The sequence below is a fragment of the Pempheris klunzingeri genome, chromosome 18 (assembly GCF_042242105.1).
Source record: "Pempheris klunzingeri isolate RE-2024b chromosome 18, fPemKlu1.hap1, whole genome shotgun sequence".
NCBI classification, from domain to species: Eukaryota; Metazoa; Chordata; class Actinopteri; order Acropomatiformes; family Pempheridae; genus Pempheris; species Pempheris klunzingeri.
The window spans coordinates 19,638,580-19,657,448 of record NC_092029.1 but is presented as its reverse complement, the minus strand read 5'-3'; the positions used below and the strand labels follow the sequence as shown (position 1 = coordinate 19,657,448).

Sequence of the window (18,869 nt, the reverse complement as noted above, 5' to 3'; positions counted from 1 at the left end):
CTTGGGTTCTCCAGGGTTAAGAATCCTTTTTTAGATTTCAATTTTAACCCTTTAAATACCCATCTACATGAATTATTATCTTATTTTAGACTATATATTAATACTAATTTTAGTTTTTAACTTAAAATTAATTTAAAGGGTTAGGGTTAGGGTTAGGGCTAGCAGGGTTAGGGTTAGGTCAGGGTTAGGGGTAGGGTTAGGCTAGTCTAACCCTAACCCTGCCACAGGTGAACCCAGCACGTCTGATTCTCTGACCTCTTATGGCTGCTACTTAACCCACCACGCCATAAGCCCTGTCGCACTACAGGAACATCTCGAGTCACATTGATCATCAGTTACCATAGTCAAATTCGACTAATACTAACTAGACAAATTGCAATTCCTCAACAAATTACACTGTGAATGCTGCTCTGCAGCCCTCTGGTGGCTCACACGTCACTCATGAGCTGCTGCTCATCCACTGGCACTCTGCTCACACGCAGCTCTTTTCATTCACATTTGGCCTGTGACACACCTGCCAGGAACAATCACAATGATAATAAAGACATTGGATAACAACAGTGTCAATGCATTGAATATTTCAACACACTCATTACTAATGGCGCTTTTCCACTAGACACAGTATCTGCTAACACCGACTATTTTAGTACTTACTCAATTCCCAGCAAGCTGAGTCGAGCCAAAAATGTCACGTCGACATACTGCGGGCCACTCGCTGGCCAGCGACTCCTTCGCAACAATCAACTCAGTCAGCACCTTATCTCACTGAGCTACACGTCAAGTAGTGTGACTGTGTTTCAGACCTCTTCCTCGCTCCTTGCTACTTGTTCTCACCGCTCACTCACCATTTCATCTCTTCACCTCACACTTTTAGCCATCACTTGTGAAAACTCCTGCTCTTCATCTGGTTCATCTCTTGTCAATTGTTCAGAGCTGTCACACAATACTAATAGACAATACTAATACAATACTTTCATCCACCTGCACGTTTCAGCTCTTTGACGTTGCCTCTTATCTTCCGCTACCAAAAGCTAATCATGATGGACAGAGAATCCATCCCACACGCGACTGCTTTCAACAATTCACTAACACATCAAACATTGAAGACCACCACTTTTCACAAGAGCAGCTTTTCAATCATCAGCCCACTTTGAAAATGTCAACAAACTACCTGAGGAGTTACAGTGATTACACTGTGCATGTTACCACCTGCCCTGGTAAAACACTTGAGCTAGGACCTACATGGACTTCAGCATGATGGACTCAAAGTCTGAGGGGAAGACATTAAATCCTCACTGCTGACTGTTTCTTGTCACCGCTGAGCAGTGACAACAACGACGACGACAACAACAACAAGTACAAACTCCAGCCTGAGGAACAGCTCAGCAAGACAAACAGCTGATGAGGAGGATGCTTTCACTGTTTCTCAGGGTTCATTTACAAATTAACCCTGAAAAACACTTAAACAACAAAGTTAGTCATCTTAATCAGGTCATGGGATCACAAACCAGTACAAGGCAACAATAACTAACTACACTAGACTCTAAAAAATAATAAGTTGACTTTACTTAAACAAAATATGCAAACTCGTTGCCTGAAAAAAAATAAGTCAAGGTTATTGACTATGATGACTAAATTGAAATCAATTATTTGGAGTGTGCAGTACTTAACGTACATCATTTTTTAACGTTTGTGCAACTTCGGTTAATTGTGTTGTGATAACTTCATTTTTTTGTTTTGTCTGCACTGATTGACACAAATTTTAAACTACTTCATTCAATCCATAACCACAACTTAAACCTTTGTTCTACTCACTCATTTTAATTTAGGTTCACCTAGTTAAACAAACTTTCCCCTGAAGTGAGAGAAACAACACTTAATAATTCTACATAATATCTATAAACACATTATGTAGAATTATCCCTAAAAAACAATACACTGAAAACACTCATTGGGTAACTTCAATAGCATAATGACATTTATTTTCTATTGCCAATTAAGTCATTCAACCAAAATTGAACATTCTACGGCTCTGGGCTGAAAAATAAACATGTCTGTCTCCTTTGTCTTACTTTTAAGAACATTCACAAATCACTAAACGATCTGACTTTTCTCTCGTAACAAGTAAAGATTCACAAAGTATTACACTTTTCTCTCATAGCAGTAGAGAAGAATATTTCACAATCATTTCTTTTTTCACAACAACAGTCATATTTCACAACAGATTTCACTTTTCTCTCACAAGAGCAGTTTCACAACAATATCTTAATTACTTTAACCAAGTGCTATCTGATAGCTGATGCTCCCTCACCAATCTAACCCAGTAGACTGTTTTTCAGACTGAGCAGTTTTGGTGGGAGGGTCTGGTTTCCTAATCTTTGAATCAATCTGAGTGTGTTTGTCATGCATTTTGGGTCATCCAAGTGCAAAGCATATGTAAGCCCAAATAAGAGGCAAACTGCCTGAGGAAAGTCTTGAATATTGTCCATGATAATACCTCCCTCAAGTACGATGGCAGTGGAGATGGGCTGAAGGTGTATTTGTCAGGACCACTGCTCCTCCTCCTGCCTATGGCCAGAGGTGGCACTGTTTGTCTGTCTCTGTGTCTCTCTCTTTCTCTGTGTGTGATTGCAGGAGCGGAGGCAGCTGTGTGATCACCTGCAACTAATCAGCCTGTCTGCTACTTAAGTCTGGTTCAGGCATTCACCCTCTGTCAGTTTGTCAACTCTGCTGTTCCCTCCCAGACCTGTTCCTGCCCTGACTACGACCCCTGCTCTGCCTTGCCTTGCCTGTCCTGGATACCGGCTCCTGCCTCCAGCTTCAGAACCTTGTTGAGCTCTGATTGCCTAGATCAGCCCTTGCACACAGCAGCTAAGTTTATGGATTATTTTGTTAGCTGTTCACCTTTCGTTTGTAGTCATCAGCCCCTGTAACTCGGCAGCTAAGTTTTTGTGTTTTGCTTTGTTAGCTGTTCTGTCTTTTGTTGGTTTTCTATTTTTGCGCTCTGCCATTGTTCCTTAGTTGTTCCCCTTTTGTGCATGAGGAGTGGCAGCCTCGTCGTTTTTGTATTTTCCTAACTCTGTTGTTAATAAACCCGTGTGAACCTGAGTTTGGGTTTGGTCCTGTGTCCACATTTTGGGTTCTCGGTCCAGTTCTGACAGTATTGAGCTTGGACCCTCCTGATGACTGTCTTCACCGAGAACAGTGAGCACGCCAACCGTGACAGATGCTAGGGCCTCGTCTCTTGCCGAATCCTGCGACAAAACACAAAGCATAGATCAGCGCATTATTGCTGTATCCCAGTGGATTTACTCTTCTACATACATTACACATTCACACTGCACTATAACATTGTAGCCAAACAAGTGTGTGGCACAAATAAAGGAAAGTACATTTTTTGACCAATGACATTTTCACTCTTGATTCCTGCTCCTGCAGTTTTAAATGAATTGGTGACTGTAGGGTCAAAGTGGCACATTTAAATTACTGTTTACATACCTATCAGACAAGTGGAGGAATTTGAGCACAAGTACAGAGTTTAGTGATGCAGAAATAGTTACATTGCTCAACTCTGAGTACGGGATATTATTTGTCAATAAATTAACTTTTTCGTGTGCAAGTACTTACAAAACACGTCTTGTACAATTCACTGGCGTCATCGCCCACTAAAATGGGAAGGCCTTTCAGGACAATGGAATGCAGAGTTGTCACATCTGATGTCTAATAATAGAGACACAAAAAAGATCAGCTGGGAGACAATCAGGTTAGTCTCTATAAAGGCCTTTGAAGGGATTTTGAAGTAGCGTCATAAATCGAGATGACATTGACAATATCTTAATGAAATTAAATAACTTACCACCAACTTAGTTTGCTGCAGTAACTCTGTCACTTTCTGTCCAACAGTTCCCTTTTTGGACTGGAAGAGTTTGATAAACCGTGGCGTGTGTTGGTCAAGAGCCTCAAACAAGTCTCCCTCAAGATTCTTACTGGCAATTCCATTAAACTCAGCAGCTATCTGAAAAATAAAAGGGGGATTGTTTGCTTACAACATAGAAATTTGAGGTGCACTTCTAGCTTGCTAAGAGTATAATGTACTTTCAAACAAATGACAATAGTCCATGCTACTTTTGTGCTATAAAACACTGATTTGCATTATGTTGTTTAAAAAACAAACAAACAAAAAACAGATTTTATGTCCATACCCTGCGCTGACATTTCTGGCCTTACGGCTTTCATTATGGCTTACCTGTCTTTCTGTGAACAGTGCTGGCCATTGTTCAACCGCGTTCTCCACCGCAGGGTCCTCTTTAACAATCTCTCGTCTGCGTAGTGGGAATGTTTGGTCCATAATTTTTGAGATGAGGATGACATTTGGTCTTTTTTTCTTCATTTCCTCCATGAGAACCTCTCTGTCATTTGCCAGACTTGCTTCATCATGTCCTTCGGGTACATTTGGCAGATAGTTTGCTTCGCCTCTTTTTGGCCTTTTAATGTTCTGGCTGGATGATTCTCCCTCTGGGTTGCCTTTACTCCTTTTACCTCCGTTGATTGCGACATCCTCATATCCAGCTTCTCCAAGCTTTGTTCCATAGTTAGCCATCTTAAATTTAAGACTGTTTTCCAGCTGTACCGTCCCGGCTGAGGACCGGGCTCAGTTAGGCCAGGGTGCTTGCTAATCAGTGCTTTTGCAACACTGCTGAAGTTATCGTCTTCAGGATAAGCCTTGTAAGAGTACATTGTCTCAGCGAGCTTTTGCAGTATGTCACGCTTCATATCTCGTGTCAGAGTTGGACGAGTCCCATCTTTCATAAAGGAAAGATCTCCCTGTCTAAGTCTGTATGCGACATCAACTGAGAAATTAGGTATATCAAACAATTCTGGCCACTGTTGGCCAGGTGATGCTCCAACACTAGACAGGGTGTCAGTGTCAGCAGTGCTGCACTCAGTGTCTGATGTTGCGGACAGTGATGACAGGGCTGTTAAATGCATATACACGAGAGGGATGACTTTCAGTGTGGCTTTATCGGGTAAATCTGTTATTTCACTCAGATTACAAAGGGCATTATTCAAGTCTTGATCTTCATACTGCACTTTAAAGTCATATTGCAGTGACGGTTTATCTTTCAGTTGCGTTTTCAAATCTTCAACCGAATCCGGTCTCTCATTTAAAGTTACTTGCCTTTTATCATCTTCATTGACGATAACTCTAAGCAAAATCTTTTGCTCCATCTTGATAACTTGTCCTGAGAACATGGGAGAACATGGGAGAAAATATCATTCAATTCAGACATCTGGGTGATCAAGACAGTGGAGCAATGGCTGCCACAGAACTCACATGCTCAAAGATGCTCATCATACCATGAGGTCATGTGTCTGCAGACAAATATTATGTTGGCATTCATGACCAAAATCTTTGTTATATGTCTGAATTCTGGAAGCCCAGAGCAAGATCCAACTGAAATCACCATGCCAGCACTGTACTTTATGCCATCTATGCAGACAAAAGAGGCTACAAGGACTGTGTTCTGCTGTCATGGAGAAAGTGCTGCACATTTTGTGGAAAAGTGGCAACCGTTACAGATTTTACTTTATTCATTTCAATGGATGGTTTGAAAAAGGAGGGTGAAGCTAAATGGAAGGCTATCATTTTCGGGTGTCTTGACAGCTAAAGTAAGAGCTATGTTCCTGAAATTGAGAGTGTGACGTACAGCTTTTTTGAAAAACTTGTGTTTTCCTTCAAAACGCATTGTCCAAACATTAGATAACAGACCAAAAGTTTGAATTAATTGAGGTTAGTGCTCCGTGTAGTGATGCTTTGGCCATAGTTTTTCATTTGGGAAAACTTTCAGAAACAAAGCTCTATGTTCTGTGATCTTGCATTCAAGATAGTACACCGTCTCCTCTGTAAAGCTTGTGGACACTGACAGTTCCACTATGTCTTTTAAGGTCTTTAAAACCTCCCGAGTTTCACCCCCCTCGGGAATGAGATGACCAATCGGTAGTGGTAGAAATCGGACAAGTGTCCAATTTTCATGACCGTTCCCTCCAATCGTTCTCTTGGAGGAAAGGTTCTTTGTGATGAGCTGGGGTTGGTTGGTTCTGTCTGAGAATGGATATGGAAAATTAAGTGACAAGTATCCCTTTGATATCAGCGCCTTCAAGCACAAGGCTAGTTCAGCTGGAACCACACCCTCCAGAAGATCATCTGGTGGGAAACCATCAACAACATGAAAATGCTCCAAGCTTTCACTCAGTGGGCAGCTTCCTTTTACGCCATATTGTTGAGCCACAGTGGAATCTTGTAAGACATCTTGTACATGTCTGTCATGATCTTCTTTTGATCTTGGTTGAAATGAGCCTGTCTGCACTTGCTTGTGTTGTATTTCCCCACGTTTGGCCATACAGAATCTGCATACCTGACTGACTGTGAAGCTTTCAAAGAACCCTCTCAAAGAATGGGCAGCTAAATTGTCTGCTGCGACAAATAACACAGTGCCTTTTATGCTGGCTCCCAACTGTTCAACATATACGCTGTGTTGCTCAAGGAACACAAGGTCCACCATAACCATAGTCTCTGATGTTGCTGACTTTGCAAAGCAGAGCAAGCTGAATGGAATGAAGTGATGATTGATACTTGTGGTGCAGATTACCCAGAACCCAGTAGATTCCACATAGCTTGTGCTTCTTTCTGGAGGAATACATTATTCTCAGTAACTACTTTAGTTATTTCGCTCACTAATGAGATCAACATCTCGTATTGCTGATGTAGTATTCTCTGAATTGAGTGGAGTGCAACAATGGCTGTGACAGCAAATACATTTGGTTGATCTGCTCTATAACCTCTTGTAAGGCATTTTCAGAGATGTTAAGAATCTATGACATTTTCAGAAAAAGAGCAGCTACAGTGGTGTGAAAAAGTATTTGCCCCCTTGCAGATTTCTTCTGTTTTTGCACATTTTTTGTACCTGGCCCTATGTGAAAAAGTCATTGCCCCCTCCTTGTTAAATCAAGAATTAACTGTGATTAACCACATGTTTGAAAGCTGAGTTCAATTTCACTTGCCACACCCAGGCCTGATTACTGCCAGAGCTGTTGAATCAAGAAATCACTTAAATAGACAACATGAAGTAGGCTGAAAGATCTCAAAATGCAACGCATCATGCCCCGATCTAAACCAATTCAAGAACAGATGAGAAACAAAGTTATTGACATCTATCAGTCTGGAATGGGTTACAAAACCATTTCTAAGGCTTTGGGACTCCAGCGAACAACAGTGAGAGCCATTATCCCCAAATGGAGAAAACATGAAGCAGTGGTGAACCTTCCCAGGACTACCGGCCTACCAAAATGACTCCAAGAGTGCATCAACGTCTCATGCAGGAGGTCACAAAAGAACTCCAAACAACATCTAAAGCACTGCAGGCCTCGCTTGCCTCAGTTAAAGTCAGTGTCCGTGATTCAACAATAAGAAAGAGACTGGGCAAAAATGGCCTCCTGTGGAATGAAATCGGCTGTGGGTCAGTCGTAGAGTGGGTTGTCCCTCAATCAGAAAGTTGGGGGTTTGATCCTCAGCTCCTATGGGTCAACATGTCCAAGTGTTCTTGGGCAAGACACTGAACCCCAACTGGTTTCAGTGTGTGAATGAGCATGAAAGAATAGTCTCCTCCAAATTAGATCCCTCCTGTATGAGGGGTCAGGGTTATCTTTGTATAAAAGAATTTCATGTTCATTATATGGTGTGATATTTTCTATTTCATTATCAATCCAGTCAAACAAATCCTGCAAAAAAGATGAAACTATTGAACAAGAATAAAAAAAAGATGTTTAATAGTGTCACATTCTGCACGACAGAAACCGCATGGTTCGACCTCGACTCCATGTTTCTGCTGCGGGATAATACCCGTTTATAATTCTAAACTGTAACTCTTTGGCTTTTGGGGAGATTTTAAATAGTGTTTGTTATCTTTTGCAGCGTCTGATTGTGCAGGTGAGACAAACTGCTGTCCATCCTCCGCTCCACCAGAGGGAGACAAACACCGACGTAGCCGCTCTGACGTCATCCCGGCAGGAGGTGAGGTCACACACACACACACACACACACACACATACAGAGTCAAACATCCATGTTGGCTAACTTCCGTCACAGCTGAGCTGTCAGAGATGGCGGTCTCCAGGATACCACCTGCTGCGCTTTCTTTAAAACAGGTAAGGACACACACGAGGGCAGGAAGAGGGTGTTTCCGTGAGAGCCGGCCTGGTGGACAGAGAGCAGTAACGGCTTCTGTACTGCTGGAATGCTAACGCTAGCTGCGCGGCTAACCAGCCACATCTCACATCGACTTCTCGATTTAAGACAAAAACTGACGTGACAGAAGTTAGCGAGGTTCTAACGTTATGTTGCAGGAAACAAAAACTAGTTACAGCTGAAGTCATGACAGCAGTTGGACAGGGAACTTTGATTGTCTGAAGTAGAAGTGTGTGTGTTTTGTTGGTTGTTTTAATGTGTTAAAACAGGAGAATGTAGTTATTTTTGCCGTTTTAAATGTGGAATTTGCTCCTGATGTAGTGTAGATAAATAATGGAGGACTTGGATCATCTGTCCATGGCACATGTGGTAAAGTCAAATCACACCAGTGCACAGAGGGTGTCATCTGTAATAAGTAACTTTAGAGCATTCTTATAGAAAATCAGCTCTGTTGAGTCTAAACTGCTGATTCTCTGTCAGTTTTTACAGAGACAGAGGATTTTGGGTATTTACAGAACCATGCTGAGGACCATACGGCAGGTACCAGACGAGGCAGACAGGAAGTACCTCAGAGACTGGGCAAGAGATGAGTTCAAGAGGAATAAGAATGCTACAGAGCAGGTAATGAAATAGTGTGAACGTCCATTACTCTGGCCGCTCCTCCAGAAGTGTCCCGTCAATCTTAATCTGGAGATTAATCCTTTTTTAGGCATTTCAAGCGAAAATGCTATTCAATAGTCACAGTGGACTAGTCAAAGATTATTCAAATAGTTAATCGGGTCGACCCAGACCAAGCACCGCCCCAGGAGGAGGCTACAAACTGTTAAAAAAAAAAAAAATGAACTCAAGGTCCACTTACTAGCTTTTTCCAGAGTTTTTCAACCATATCTCAAATCGGTGATTAAAAGCTCTGGAAAAAAAAAAAGCGAGTAAATGAGCCTTGACTTAAAATTCAGAGGAGAATGTTTGGAGACATTGTATTTCTTTTCCCAGCATCCTCTGCTCTGTCCATTACTGCTGCTTTCCTGTCATTCATCCAGGATGCAATCCGTATGATGGTCACGCAAGCTAACAACCACCTAGAGGAACTGCAGAAGAGTCTGGCGTTGGCCGGGAGCTAAACACTATGAGCTGCTATGTGTGGACTATGGACTGATGCGGACTGGCTCTCAACGAAGACTGTCATGTGATTGTGGAGACTCTAGAGTGGATTCAGGCTCGTCTTTGGCTGGACACTGAAGGCATCGTTCTGCAGAACCTCCTGTGTTAACATGTGAGCCCACCGTGCTGTATTCTTTATGTGTTCTATGTATTAAATAGGAACTAATGAAACCAGACAGATGTAGAATGATTGATGTTTTTTTTTAAATACAAAATAGGTTTTCTGGCATCATCATACAGAGTACATTATTGATATCCACAGAGTTATCAAACTAACCAACATGAACAGTGTGAACAAACAGTTACTACAGGAAACAGACAGCAGACAGTAATACTGCAGCACAACTCTGAGCCTTCTTCATGCAATATGTTCTCACAGAACTTTTATGTCAGGATTGACCTTTACAGGTGGACAGGATTGGCAGGGCATCTGAGGTTTGGGTAGTCAGCTGTTCAGTCTCTGGACGGCTTATTTGGTGTCCACTTGGGCTGCAATTAAGGACTGATTTACCTGCTCACTGTTTTCCTGGTCGATCTCTGATCTTCAGAAAATGATATAAAGCAGCAAATCCTAATTGGAGGCTCCACAACATACAGCTACTATCCACTGTAAAAGTTGGCCTGTAAAACTTGATGTGGATCGTTGCGGGAAATGGATGTATGAGAGCAGAGCAGAGTTCTGTGACAGAACAGTTTCAGCTTGAAGCTGGTGGGGCAGCTACACATGGGCTTGTCATTTCAAATCTATGGAGCCAATGGAATAATACACTTCTACAGTGTTTAAATATTTACTCAGGTCGTCATTTTTGTAGTCAAAAAGGATTTATAAATGTTACTTAGAAACTAATTATATCAAATGTTAAAGTATAAAATGATTCTATGAGCATTCTCCAGCCTCCATACAGTCACTCCATACAGGAACATCAACCACTGATACTATCAAAGAAACCCAGAACGCTTCAGTAGGGTATTTACAGTGTCAGTTAAGCTACATTCTCATTAAAATAATGGTAGATTGTTCCTCTGAAGTCACAGGGCTGATTCCAACATGCAGATCCAACAAAGAGCTTATTGTACTGTAATTCCCTCCATACAGACAGCTTTCACTATGATCTAATGATACCACTGTGAACATCATTCATGCCTCATAGTAATGAAAAACATTTACACAAGTTGTTCCTGCTAATGGTGTTACACAAAATCAATATCTACATTAGAAATGTGGATGTGTGTTGATGTGTAGTGTGTAAATGGCACATTAGATCAATCTTTTGACGCCTAGCTTTATATCTACTGATTTATTTACAACACAGTGCGTGAGAGCTGCCTTTATTTCTATAGTAGCGGATATTATATTCACATCTTAACATACCGGTGCAATGACCGTGATAACCAACGGGGATTTCAATGTGCAGGCATCTGTTCAAATGGACTAACTGTATTCCATTATGTTATGTCCCAGTGAATCACTGAAAGTAATTACTTCAGGTTATGTGCACAGTATGGCTGAGTGTTGGGATCATAAATCCAGATCAAGTCATAGCTGGTGAAAGAGGGTCAAATCTGATCTCACATGGATGTAATCTGTGTGTATGCAGCCTGGTAGTTATGTGTGAGGTGTGTGTTTAGCAGTCATCGTGTCTATTAGTCCTCAGCATGCGCAGCTCGTCCTCCAGGTAGGTGATCCTCTCAATAAGAGCGGCTCTGTCGGCCTGAGCCCTCTGATTGGCCTGCCAGCGAGCCTCCTGCACCTTCCTCTCGTACCAGCGCTCCATCTGAGTCGACACCGCCTCAAAGAAGTACTGGGTCACCTCCAGAGCATGCATGTTGTCCTTCTCCTGAGCAAAGGAGGGTTCACTGGACTGGTCTCCAAAGACTTCCAGAGTCCTGACCCCTGTGGCCCCCCTGGACTTAGTCCTGCCCTGGGAATTCTTCTTGCGGTGCTTCCCTCTGTCCCGCCCTCGCTCCCTGTCTCTGACCCCGGCTTCAGTCCTGCTGCTGCAGCGGCGCTCTGTGGCTGGAGACAGGCTGCTGGCTCTGTGATTATTACCCCCCCTCGCCCCATACTCCGCCGCGTCCGTGCCCCGAAGGCCCTGGATCTTCCTCTGGGCATCGGCGCAGATCGCTGAACGCTCCTTCGGCCGAACCACCTGGACAGATGACAGCGGGCTCTTGGCTGCTGCAGGAGAGGTGACTTCTGCATTCAGAGCCTTATCACCATCTGTTCCGAAGAGATTCAGTGAGCACATTCAATTACACAGTAACCGCTGCACAGCACACATTCTCTATTATTCAAGCCATCCCGCTAATTAGCATGTAGAATCACTCTGAATCATTAATAGCATGCCATAGGCAGACAGAGCCCAAATTTCACTGATGTTTTTCTCTGGCAGCAATGTTGTTCTTTCTAAAAAGGTCATGACAGAGAAATAGTGCACTTACCATGCAATGTTAATCACATTCCTTTTGCATCCACTGCAGAATAAAATCCTACTAATAAATAAATAAATCCTCCTCATAGGGTATAGCTTAAAGCATGGTTTTTTTTCTCCACAACAGAGCAGAGCAGTCCGCCCTCCTCACAGCAGAATTACTGCTAGCTAAAAATCAAACAAACAAGAATTTGTTTGCTTACTAATAAAAAAGACTTTTCAATATAGACCTGAAATATAGTTTTATGTTAATTTTCTTAATTGAGTTAAAGGTTTAGAATCAGTGTACTGTTCAACAATGATCTACATGACAGTGTTTCTGACAACAATACTCTTCCTCGGGTGAGGGTGAGGGTGTGAGCACACCTGTATACAGAGATGAACTGTGTTAACTACATTTTGTGTGGACAACTATATAAATGACTTTAATGTTTACATACAGTACAGTGCTTAGGCATTTGTGACAAACATACAGCCAATGTCATTAGGAACTATCTTCAGCGTAAAGAAGAACAAGGAGTCCTGAAAGTGATGGTGTGCATTAGCATTCATTTCTAGCCTGCAGTTTATGAGGTCACTGATTTTTGAGATAAGGTCCTTTGATGTGGACACAGGTGGAACAAATAATGATGCGAGGACATAATCTCTGCGTTCCCCCATGTCTTTACATGTTTGGATTCACACATTTGGTTGGGTGAGCTGTTTGCTGAGGCGTTACCTGGAGAGCTCTCCACATGAACCACAAAGTAGTGGTTGGCTGAGCTGCCCTCTGCCACACTGGCCTCCCCCTGGCTGGGGTCCAGAAGGGCAGGGTTGTTGTGGAGCTCTAGGCACTGGGAGACGGATCCCTGGCCAGAGGGGAGCACGGTGACGTTGGCGATGTCGGCTTCATCCAGGGCCTCCGCCACAGAGGTGGAGCGCTGTAGCTTGGTGCTGCCGGGGTCTCCTGTGAAGCGACCCTCTATGTTCTGCAGCTTGGACAGACACCAGCTCTTCAGTTCACTGACCAGGGACGCCTGCTTAATGGGCGGATACAACCATACACATGTGCTGCTGTTAGTTTATGGCACAGTCACTGAGAGGAGCGAATGCTGACAAAAGTTGTCAGTGGCATGATCTGTAGATGATGATCTGAAGATCATGTCTACATTGGGACATTTTAAAGGGATTTCTTCAGTATTGTCAAAGTGGGCTTGATACTGATTTAACCAAACCATCCAACTTCATAGATGTCAGGATATTTCTGAAAGTACATTGAAAGAAAAGAACATTTAGCTGCCATGTCTGACAATATCTATTCATTGCTGGTGAAACTTTCAATTGAGCTCATTTTCTTAATAGGAAACCATTCTTCATAATGTGTCCCAATTTTGACTTCAAAAAATCATACAAGTACAAAACAGGACCCAGTAGCTTACTGTATAAAAAGGCTAAAAGTAACTCAAAGAGCAAAGAGTAGATGTGACTCTTCAGTGCTGATGGGTCATCCTGATAGCTAAATGGTTAGGAAGCCTACCGCAACCCTCACAGTCACCATTTGGCGGGGCACTAGAACCTACGTGTCTTATTTGGTGCAATAGAAAACACAGCAGGTACAGATCTACGGAAGTAAATTCAGTATGAAATCAATTAAGAAATAACTTGCAACAAATGTAGAGACTTCATCGCTCTGTGTCCATATGAGCGCTGTTACCTGTCTTTTCTCAGCCTCCAGTCTCTCCTGCAGGGCTCGCTGCTCGATCCTCTGCAGACACTCGCTCCTCTCTGCCGACACTCTCTCCACTGTCATCTTATCGAGAGCTTGGATCTGGTGGGAAAACCACAAGTCACACGGATCATGAGTGTGGCCAGAAGTGCAACACCGGCAGCGAGGTCCAGCGCTGACCAGGTCTGGCTCACCGATGCTCTTGGCATGAATGGCGGCAGGTCTCTGGAGCCAGGCAGGGGCTGTTATAGCAGCACACGATGCCGGTGTTTGTTCATGACATGCTCAACTGTAATGTGTGGAATGTTTTAAAACATCTGTGCCATATAACATGTCAGTAAGCTGTAGAGTAAACATTTTTTTGTCTTGCAGTCTCTCAGTTTAAGACTTTTCATGTTCCTCTGCTGTGTTTAACTTTGGGCCTACACACCCACTTCTCTTGTTGCTCTGCATTCCTGCTTACATCCACCCTTGTATCTTCTCAGGCAGCGGTGATGTTCAGAGTACTATCAAAGCTTTTATCTGAAAGATCTTACAGTATTGTGAGTGTATGTATTATGCATATGGTGTCAGCTTCACAGGTAAAACCCCCAACCTCTGCAGTGTCAGTGCACAGGTGCTATAACTAAGAAAAATACAAACAAATGTCCACACACAAATCTTGTTTCTTGTTTAGAATGTGAGCAATAAGTAACCTTTCCTGCTGTGTTCGCATGTGTGTATTACCTGGTGTTTGTTCTTGCGGTCCAGCTCGCCCATCTTGGTGTTCATCAGGTCTTGGACGGTGTGGATCTCAGTCTTCATCTCCTCCTTGGTGGCCTCCAGCTGGTTCTCCAGTTTACAGATGAGAGGTTCACAGCGGCAGCCATTCAGAGGAGCCTGCAACACACAGGCAAACATCAACCACGCTGCAAACATATCCGACAAACTCCAACATTCCAGGTAAAACTGTATATAATTTACTGTCAATGCAGTACTGCTTTGTACAGCAGTACAGAATATTGATATCAAATGAAAAGATGCATTTGGGGTCAGTATACAGGATCTGTGTCCCTCAGACACCCTCTGCTTCCATTTGTATTTTTCCTCACTTCACGGCAGAAGCAGCTAATCATGTCCTGGCCCCAATAACTCTCGTTTCATCACATATTGATAGCACATGGTGTCTTCTCTTCAAACAGTATTCATGTTCAGTGGCATCTTTTTTGTGCCATGTTACTTTCTACACATGTGCGAGCTGTGCCACATCACTGCCCGTCATCAGGGGCACAGAGCACAAAGCTAGTTTAAGTCATTCTGGCATCACAACAGCTGCAGCCCACGTTTCCAGCCAGGGACCTTTATTGCATGCCGTTGAACCCTTTCTCTGTCTTGTTTCTGCCTCTTCACTGTCCACAAGAAATGAATGCCTGATAAGGTATGTGAGACCAAAACGCTCCATTCAGGTTATGGCAGGTTCTGATCTCATCCTCAAAAGTTAATTAAGAGCCAGCTTTGTGACCCCAGAAAACCTGAGCTGAACCTAAAGATAACTGGTGAACACACCAACCTTACTACGAGATTCAGGGCCCAGGTCTTTGTTAGTGGCACTTCAATCAAATCAACACGTTCAGGGTTTTATTTTTACATCTTCAGTGAAAGTGCAGCTTTGATGGAGGACACTCATTTTTCATATGAAGTTTGCAGAACACATGAACGAAAATCTTTGCAGTGACTAGACGGGACTGCCTGTGCAAATACCTGCATGATCTTGCCATCTTTGCCACGGTACAGTGTGTAGAGCTGATATGCTTTATAGTTGTGTGGGGGGTTGCACGCATGAAGGGGGGCTCCTCGCAGCTTGTCTTTCCTCTTGCGAAATGCCTCAGTGTGCCTGGTCTCTTTGCGGCGGAGGGGGTCGGATAACGATGGCTGAAACGTCAACAGCACCTGAGGTTAGTAACTATTCAGTCTCGCACATCTTTAACAGTCCTTCCCTGTCTACAACTCCCACTAGCAACAATAAGCTTCCCTGTTGCTCAAGCATCAATGTGGATCGGAGCGTATTTTTCAAACTGAGGTGATTTTCTGGAACCTACTTTTTCTTTCTGCTTCCTGTTCTTTCCCCGTTTGGTGTTTGGCTCGGCCACCTCGGCCTGTTTGCAGGCAGCTCGGTCACTGCTCTGGGAGTCATCTGCAGCGGAGGCACTTTCCTGCAGGGAACATGAGAGAGGTTTAACAGAGCAGTTTCCTGGAGATGTTTAAGCACTCTCAAAGTGTCCCTTTGTCTTTGCATCCAAATTCTCCTGTATAGTTTCTCATTTGTATTCACTTCTATTTTTCCTTTTTTTTTTTCTTCATTTATTTATTTCTGTCCTTCTGCTGCTGCAACAGCCGAATTTGCCTGCTGGGAATCATAAGTTTATCTCATCTTGCACAGCTGGCTAAAAGAGAAATCTAGTGCATCCAGATCTCTTTCATTATATCCACATTTTCATTATTCAAATTAATGGACTCACAAAAATCCCTAATACCTTGCTATTTCTTTCCATTATTATTTACTTACATTATTTACATGTTCTTTGTTTCAAACGATGTACACAACTGCCAGAATATTTCCATTTGATGGAATGGTGCAGAAATAATAACATGGAATCTCTGCTAAGACCATTTCAGTCAGACAGTGTTGTTAATGTTTCCAACCATTAATCTGCTAATTTAAGGAGAAATAAAGTGTATGTGGAAATCTGTTTGCAATCATACAATTCTTTTTCAGTTAAAATAGATCATTCTTACCTTACAGGGCAGCATCTCATCTCTGGGCACCGACTGAGCTCTGCCCTCTGCCTTCAGCTTGTCTCTCCTCTTCCTCACACTCCTGCCACGCACAAAACTCTGCACCTGAACACATTTAGTCATTTTCAAACTTTTACCATGCGTCAATCTGAGAGAAATAAATGACACAATCGTGGATTCTTTACCATCTCTAATCATTTTGAAAACAAGGAATTAAAATGTCAGTGGAAGAGTGAAATTAGAAGCTGTGGTTACTACACATTACAAATTAGACAAAGAAATGAACACTTGACACTGAATGTCATATAATCTTTCAGCTGTCTGGGAAGACAGTGGTAAGAGCAATGCAAAAATGTATCTGTGAGTTTTGTTTACAGCTGCCTGTGCTGGTGAGACTGGAAGTTACTGGTTTTACCTGGGGAGCTTTGGTCAGTAGGAGAGCCACATCTGGGTTGTTGTGCTCTCTGGCCTGATCCAAAGCAGTCTGACCTGCCTGCAGAAACACACACACAGACAGTAAGGAGAATGAAAACATGACTTAGACAATGGGATCACAGTAAACCTTCAAACAGTGGCAGAGGCCCAGATTTGGAGCAGCTTTTACTCCTAAATTCAGTGCAGGGGAACAAATTATGATTCATTAGTTTCTCGAGGATTCATGAGAAAATAGCTTTGTTTAGTCTGTCTGTTAGAAAGATAGACAGAGAGCCGACTGTTATCCCTGCAGGGTCTTTGTGTATGTACCAGTCAAAATTAAGCAAGAGAAAGGAGCTTTTGTTATGAGAAAAATCAAACGACGCATGGAAGTGTTTAGATGCAAATGATTGATAATTAAAGACTGCACATTTTGCTAGGAGATGTTCATAGTCTTTCTCCATGTACATGAATTAAAACAGAAACAGTATTCACAGAGATCTTGATTTTCACTTTTCTTTCACAACTTTGTTCATTGAAACTTTCAGGGTATACAAGGATCAATAGTCAATACCCATTTTTGAACAGGTGAATATACATATTTAAATACCTCTATAATAGAGAGACAGGGACAGTGGTAGAAAAAAATCAAATCAGACTCCATTAATATAAATGAATGATTAAAAAATCTACATAAAAATTAAGACTAAAATTAAATAAAATAGATATAAAAAGATTAAGTAAAAATTAATTCATAATAAATAATTAAATAAATATGTATATAAGTACATACATTCATACTCATTTCTGTTTTCAGACACTAATTATTCACAGTTGCTGCCACTTTGCTGTTTTTAAGCTGTTGTCACTGAACTAATCACTTCCTGCGCAGGTGTTTCACAGTAAAGTCACACTTCCTCCCTTTACAGGTAGACTTTTAAAAATCTGCAAAGAAGTGTTGGTTACACTGACAGTAGCTGGGCAAAGAGGCAGTGACTGGAACCAAATAGTAGATTTTTGTTTTGTTAAAAAGAGTGTTGAGTCCGACATGCTGTGGAAATGTACATTAGATCAGGGGTGTCCAAACTTTTTTCACCGAGGGCCACATACAGAAAAACATCCAAAGGGCTGGGCCGCTCACTAGAAGGGAGCTATAGTGCTCACTTTAATCCACTAGAGGTGATGTATATCGCCTCACCTCTAGTGGATTACAGTTGGCAACATCAATCAAATGTAGGTAAATTCTGCTTGATAACTGAACTCAAGAAAAAAAACAGCCTTTCCTTTCCATTAGTGGGCTTTCATTTATTAGTTGTGGTCCAAGCTGCTCTTTGCCTTGTAGGCTCTTGTTCAGTGTGTTCAGGTGATCAGTGAGATCCACTAAACATGCCAACCAGAGAGGGTCACTGAGCTCATGAAGAGCTCCTTCTCTCTTCAAAACTGCTCCATTTCTGATCTCAGGGAATAAAACAGCCACGACTTAGCCAGCGCACATGGGAATGGTAGAGCACCCCCCCCCCGAGCCCCATCCATCGTACCTCCACACAGCTCGTCCCATTTAACTCCGATCATGCCAACTGCTCTTTAGACTGCTAACATCAAGCAGCTCCTCCGTAATGCAAAAGTGATGGTCATTAGTTATTAGCTGTGCTCTCGTCACACACCGCGTCTCAAACTTTCTACACTCACTTGCTCTCTTACGTTTTCTTAATTCTGCCATTTTGGGTCACCTGTAGCACATTTCTTCTTCTATTTCTCATTTTATAGAGAAGCTGCGTCGTTCAAGACAGTTACTCCACCTAGCGGTGAGACTAAGAAGTACAACACAGTCCAGTGCAGGTTCCATGTGTGGGCCGTGTTCCAATACATTTTTAGAATTTCCTGCGGCCCAATGAAAATTGGACCACGGGCCGCAGTTGGCCCGCGGGCCATAGTTTGGACACCCCTGCATTAAGTCAAACTGATATAGTATATGTAAGTCCACCCTCTCCCAAGGGTTTCACTTATTAGCGATGGGCCAGTATTCAGTATTTGTACTGCAGAAAAGACTATTTACAGAAAAACTGCAATAGGCTAAACCTTTCTTTAAGCCAACCTTTATCACAATGGGTAACTGACAGGAAGTGCCAAAGCAGCA

At 42.5% G+C, this 18,869-nt stretch overlaps 2 protein-coding genes across 5 annotated transcripts in view; one reads left to right on the top strand and one right to left on the bottom strand.

Annotated features, from left to right (window-relative positions):
* The first annotated feature begins 8,084 nt into the window (after positions 1-8,084).
* Positions 8,085-9,582, top strand: lyrm2 (LYR motif containing 2). The gene is made up of 3 exons (XM_070849573.1): positions 8,085-8,205; positions 8,726-8,866; positions 9,286-9,582. Exons 1-3 carry the CDS (start codon positions 8,161-8,163, stop codon positions 9,364-9,366), a joined length of 267 nt encoding a protein of 88 aa, XP_070705674.1. The 5' UTR covers positions 8,085-8,160; the 3' UTR covers positions 9,367-9,582.
* A 1,107-nt stretch (positions 9,583-10,689) lies between these two features.
* The window catches only part of ankrd6b (ankyrin repeat domain 6b), a 39,022-nt gene continuing 30,842 nt past the window's right edge, over positions 10,690-18,869 (bottom strand). For 3 of the 4 annotated variants that reach the window (XM_070849436.1, XM_070849437.1, XM_070849435.1), the window contains 8 exons: positions 16,734-16,811; positions 16,319-16,423; positions 15,622-15,735; positions 15,284-15,454; positions 14,270-14,422; positions 13,532-13,645; positions 12,557-12,857; positions 10,690-11,627 (listed from right to left, as the gene is read on the bottom strand). In XM_070849436.1, coding sequence (XP_070705537.1) covers positions 11,032-11,627; positions 12,557-12,857; positions 13,532-13,645; positions 14,270-14,422; positions 15,284-15,454; positions 15,622-15,735; positions 16,319-16,423; positions 16,734-16,811 — 1,632 coding nt within the window. In that variant the 3' untranslated portion in view covers positions 10,690-11,031. The remainder of the gene's footprint in view (positions 11,628-12,556; positions 12,858-13,531; positions 13,646-14,269; positions 14,423-15,283; positions 15,455-15,621; positions 15,736-16,318; positions 16,424-16,733; positions 16,812-18,869) is intronic. The other variant, XM_070849438.1, reaches the window with a different exon arrangement.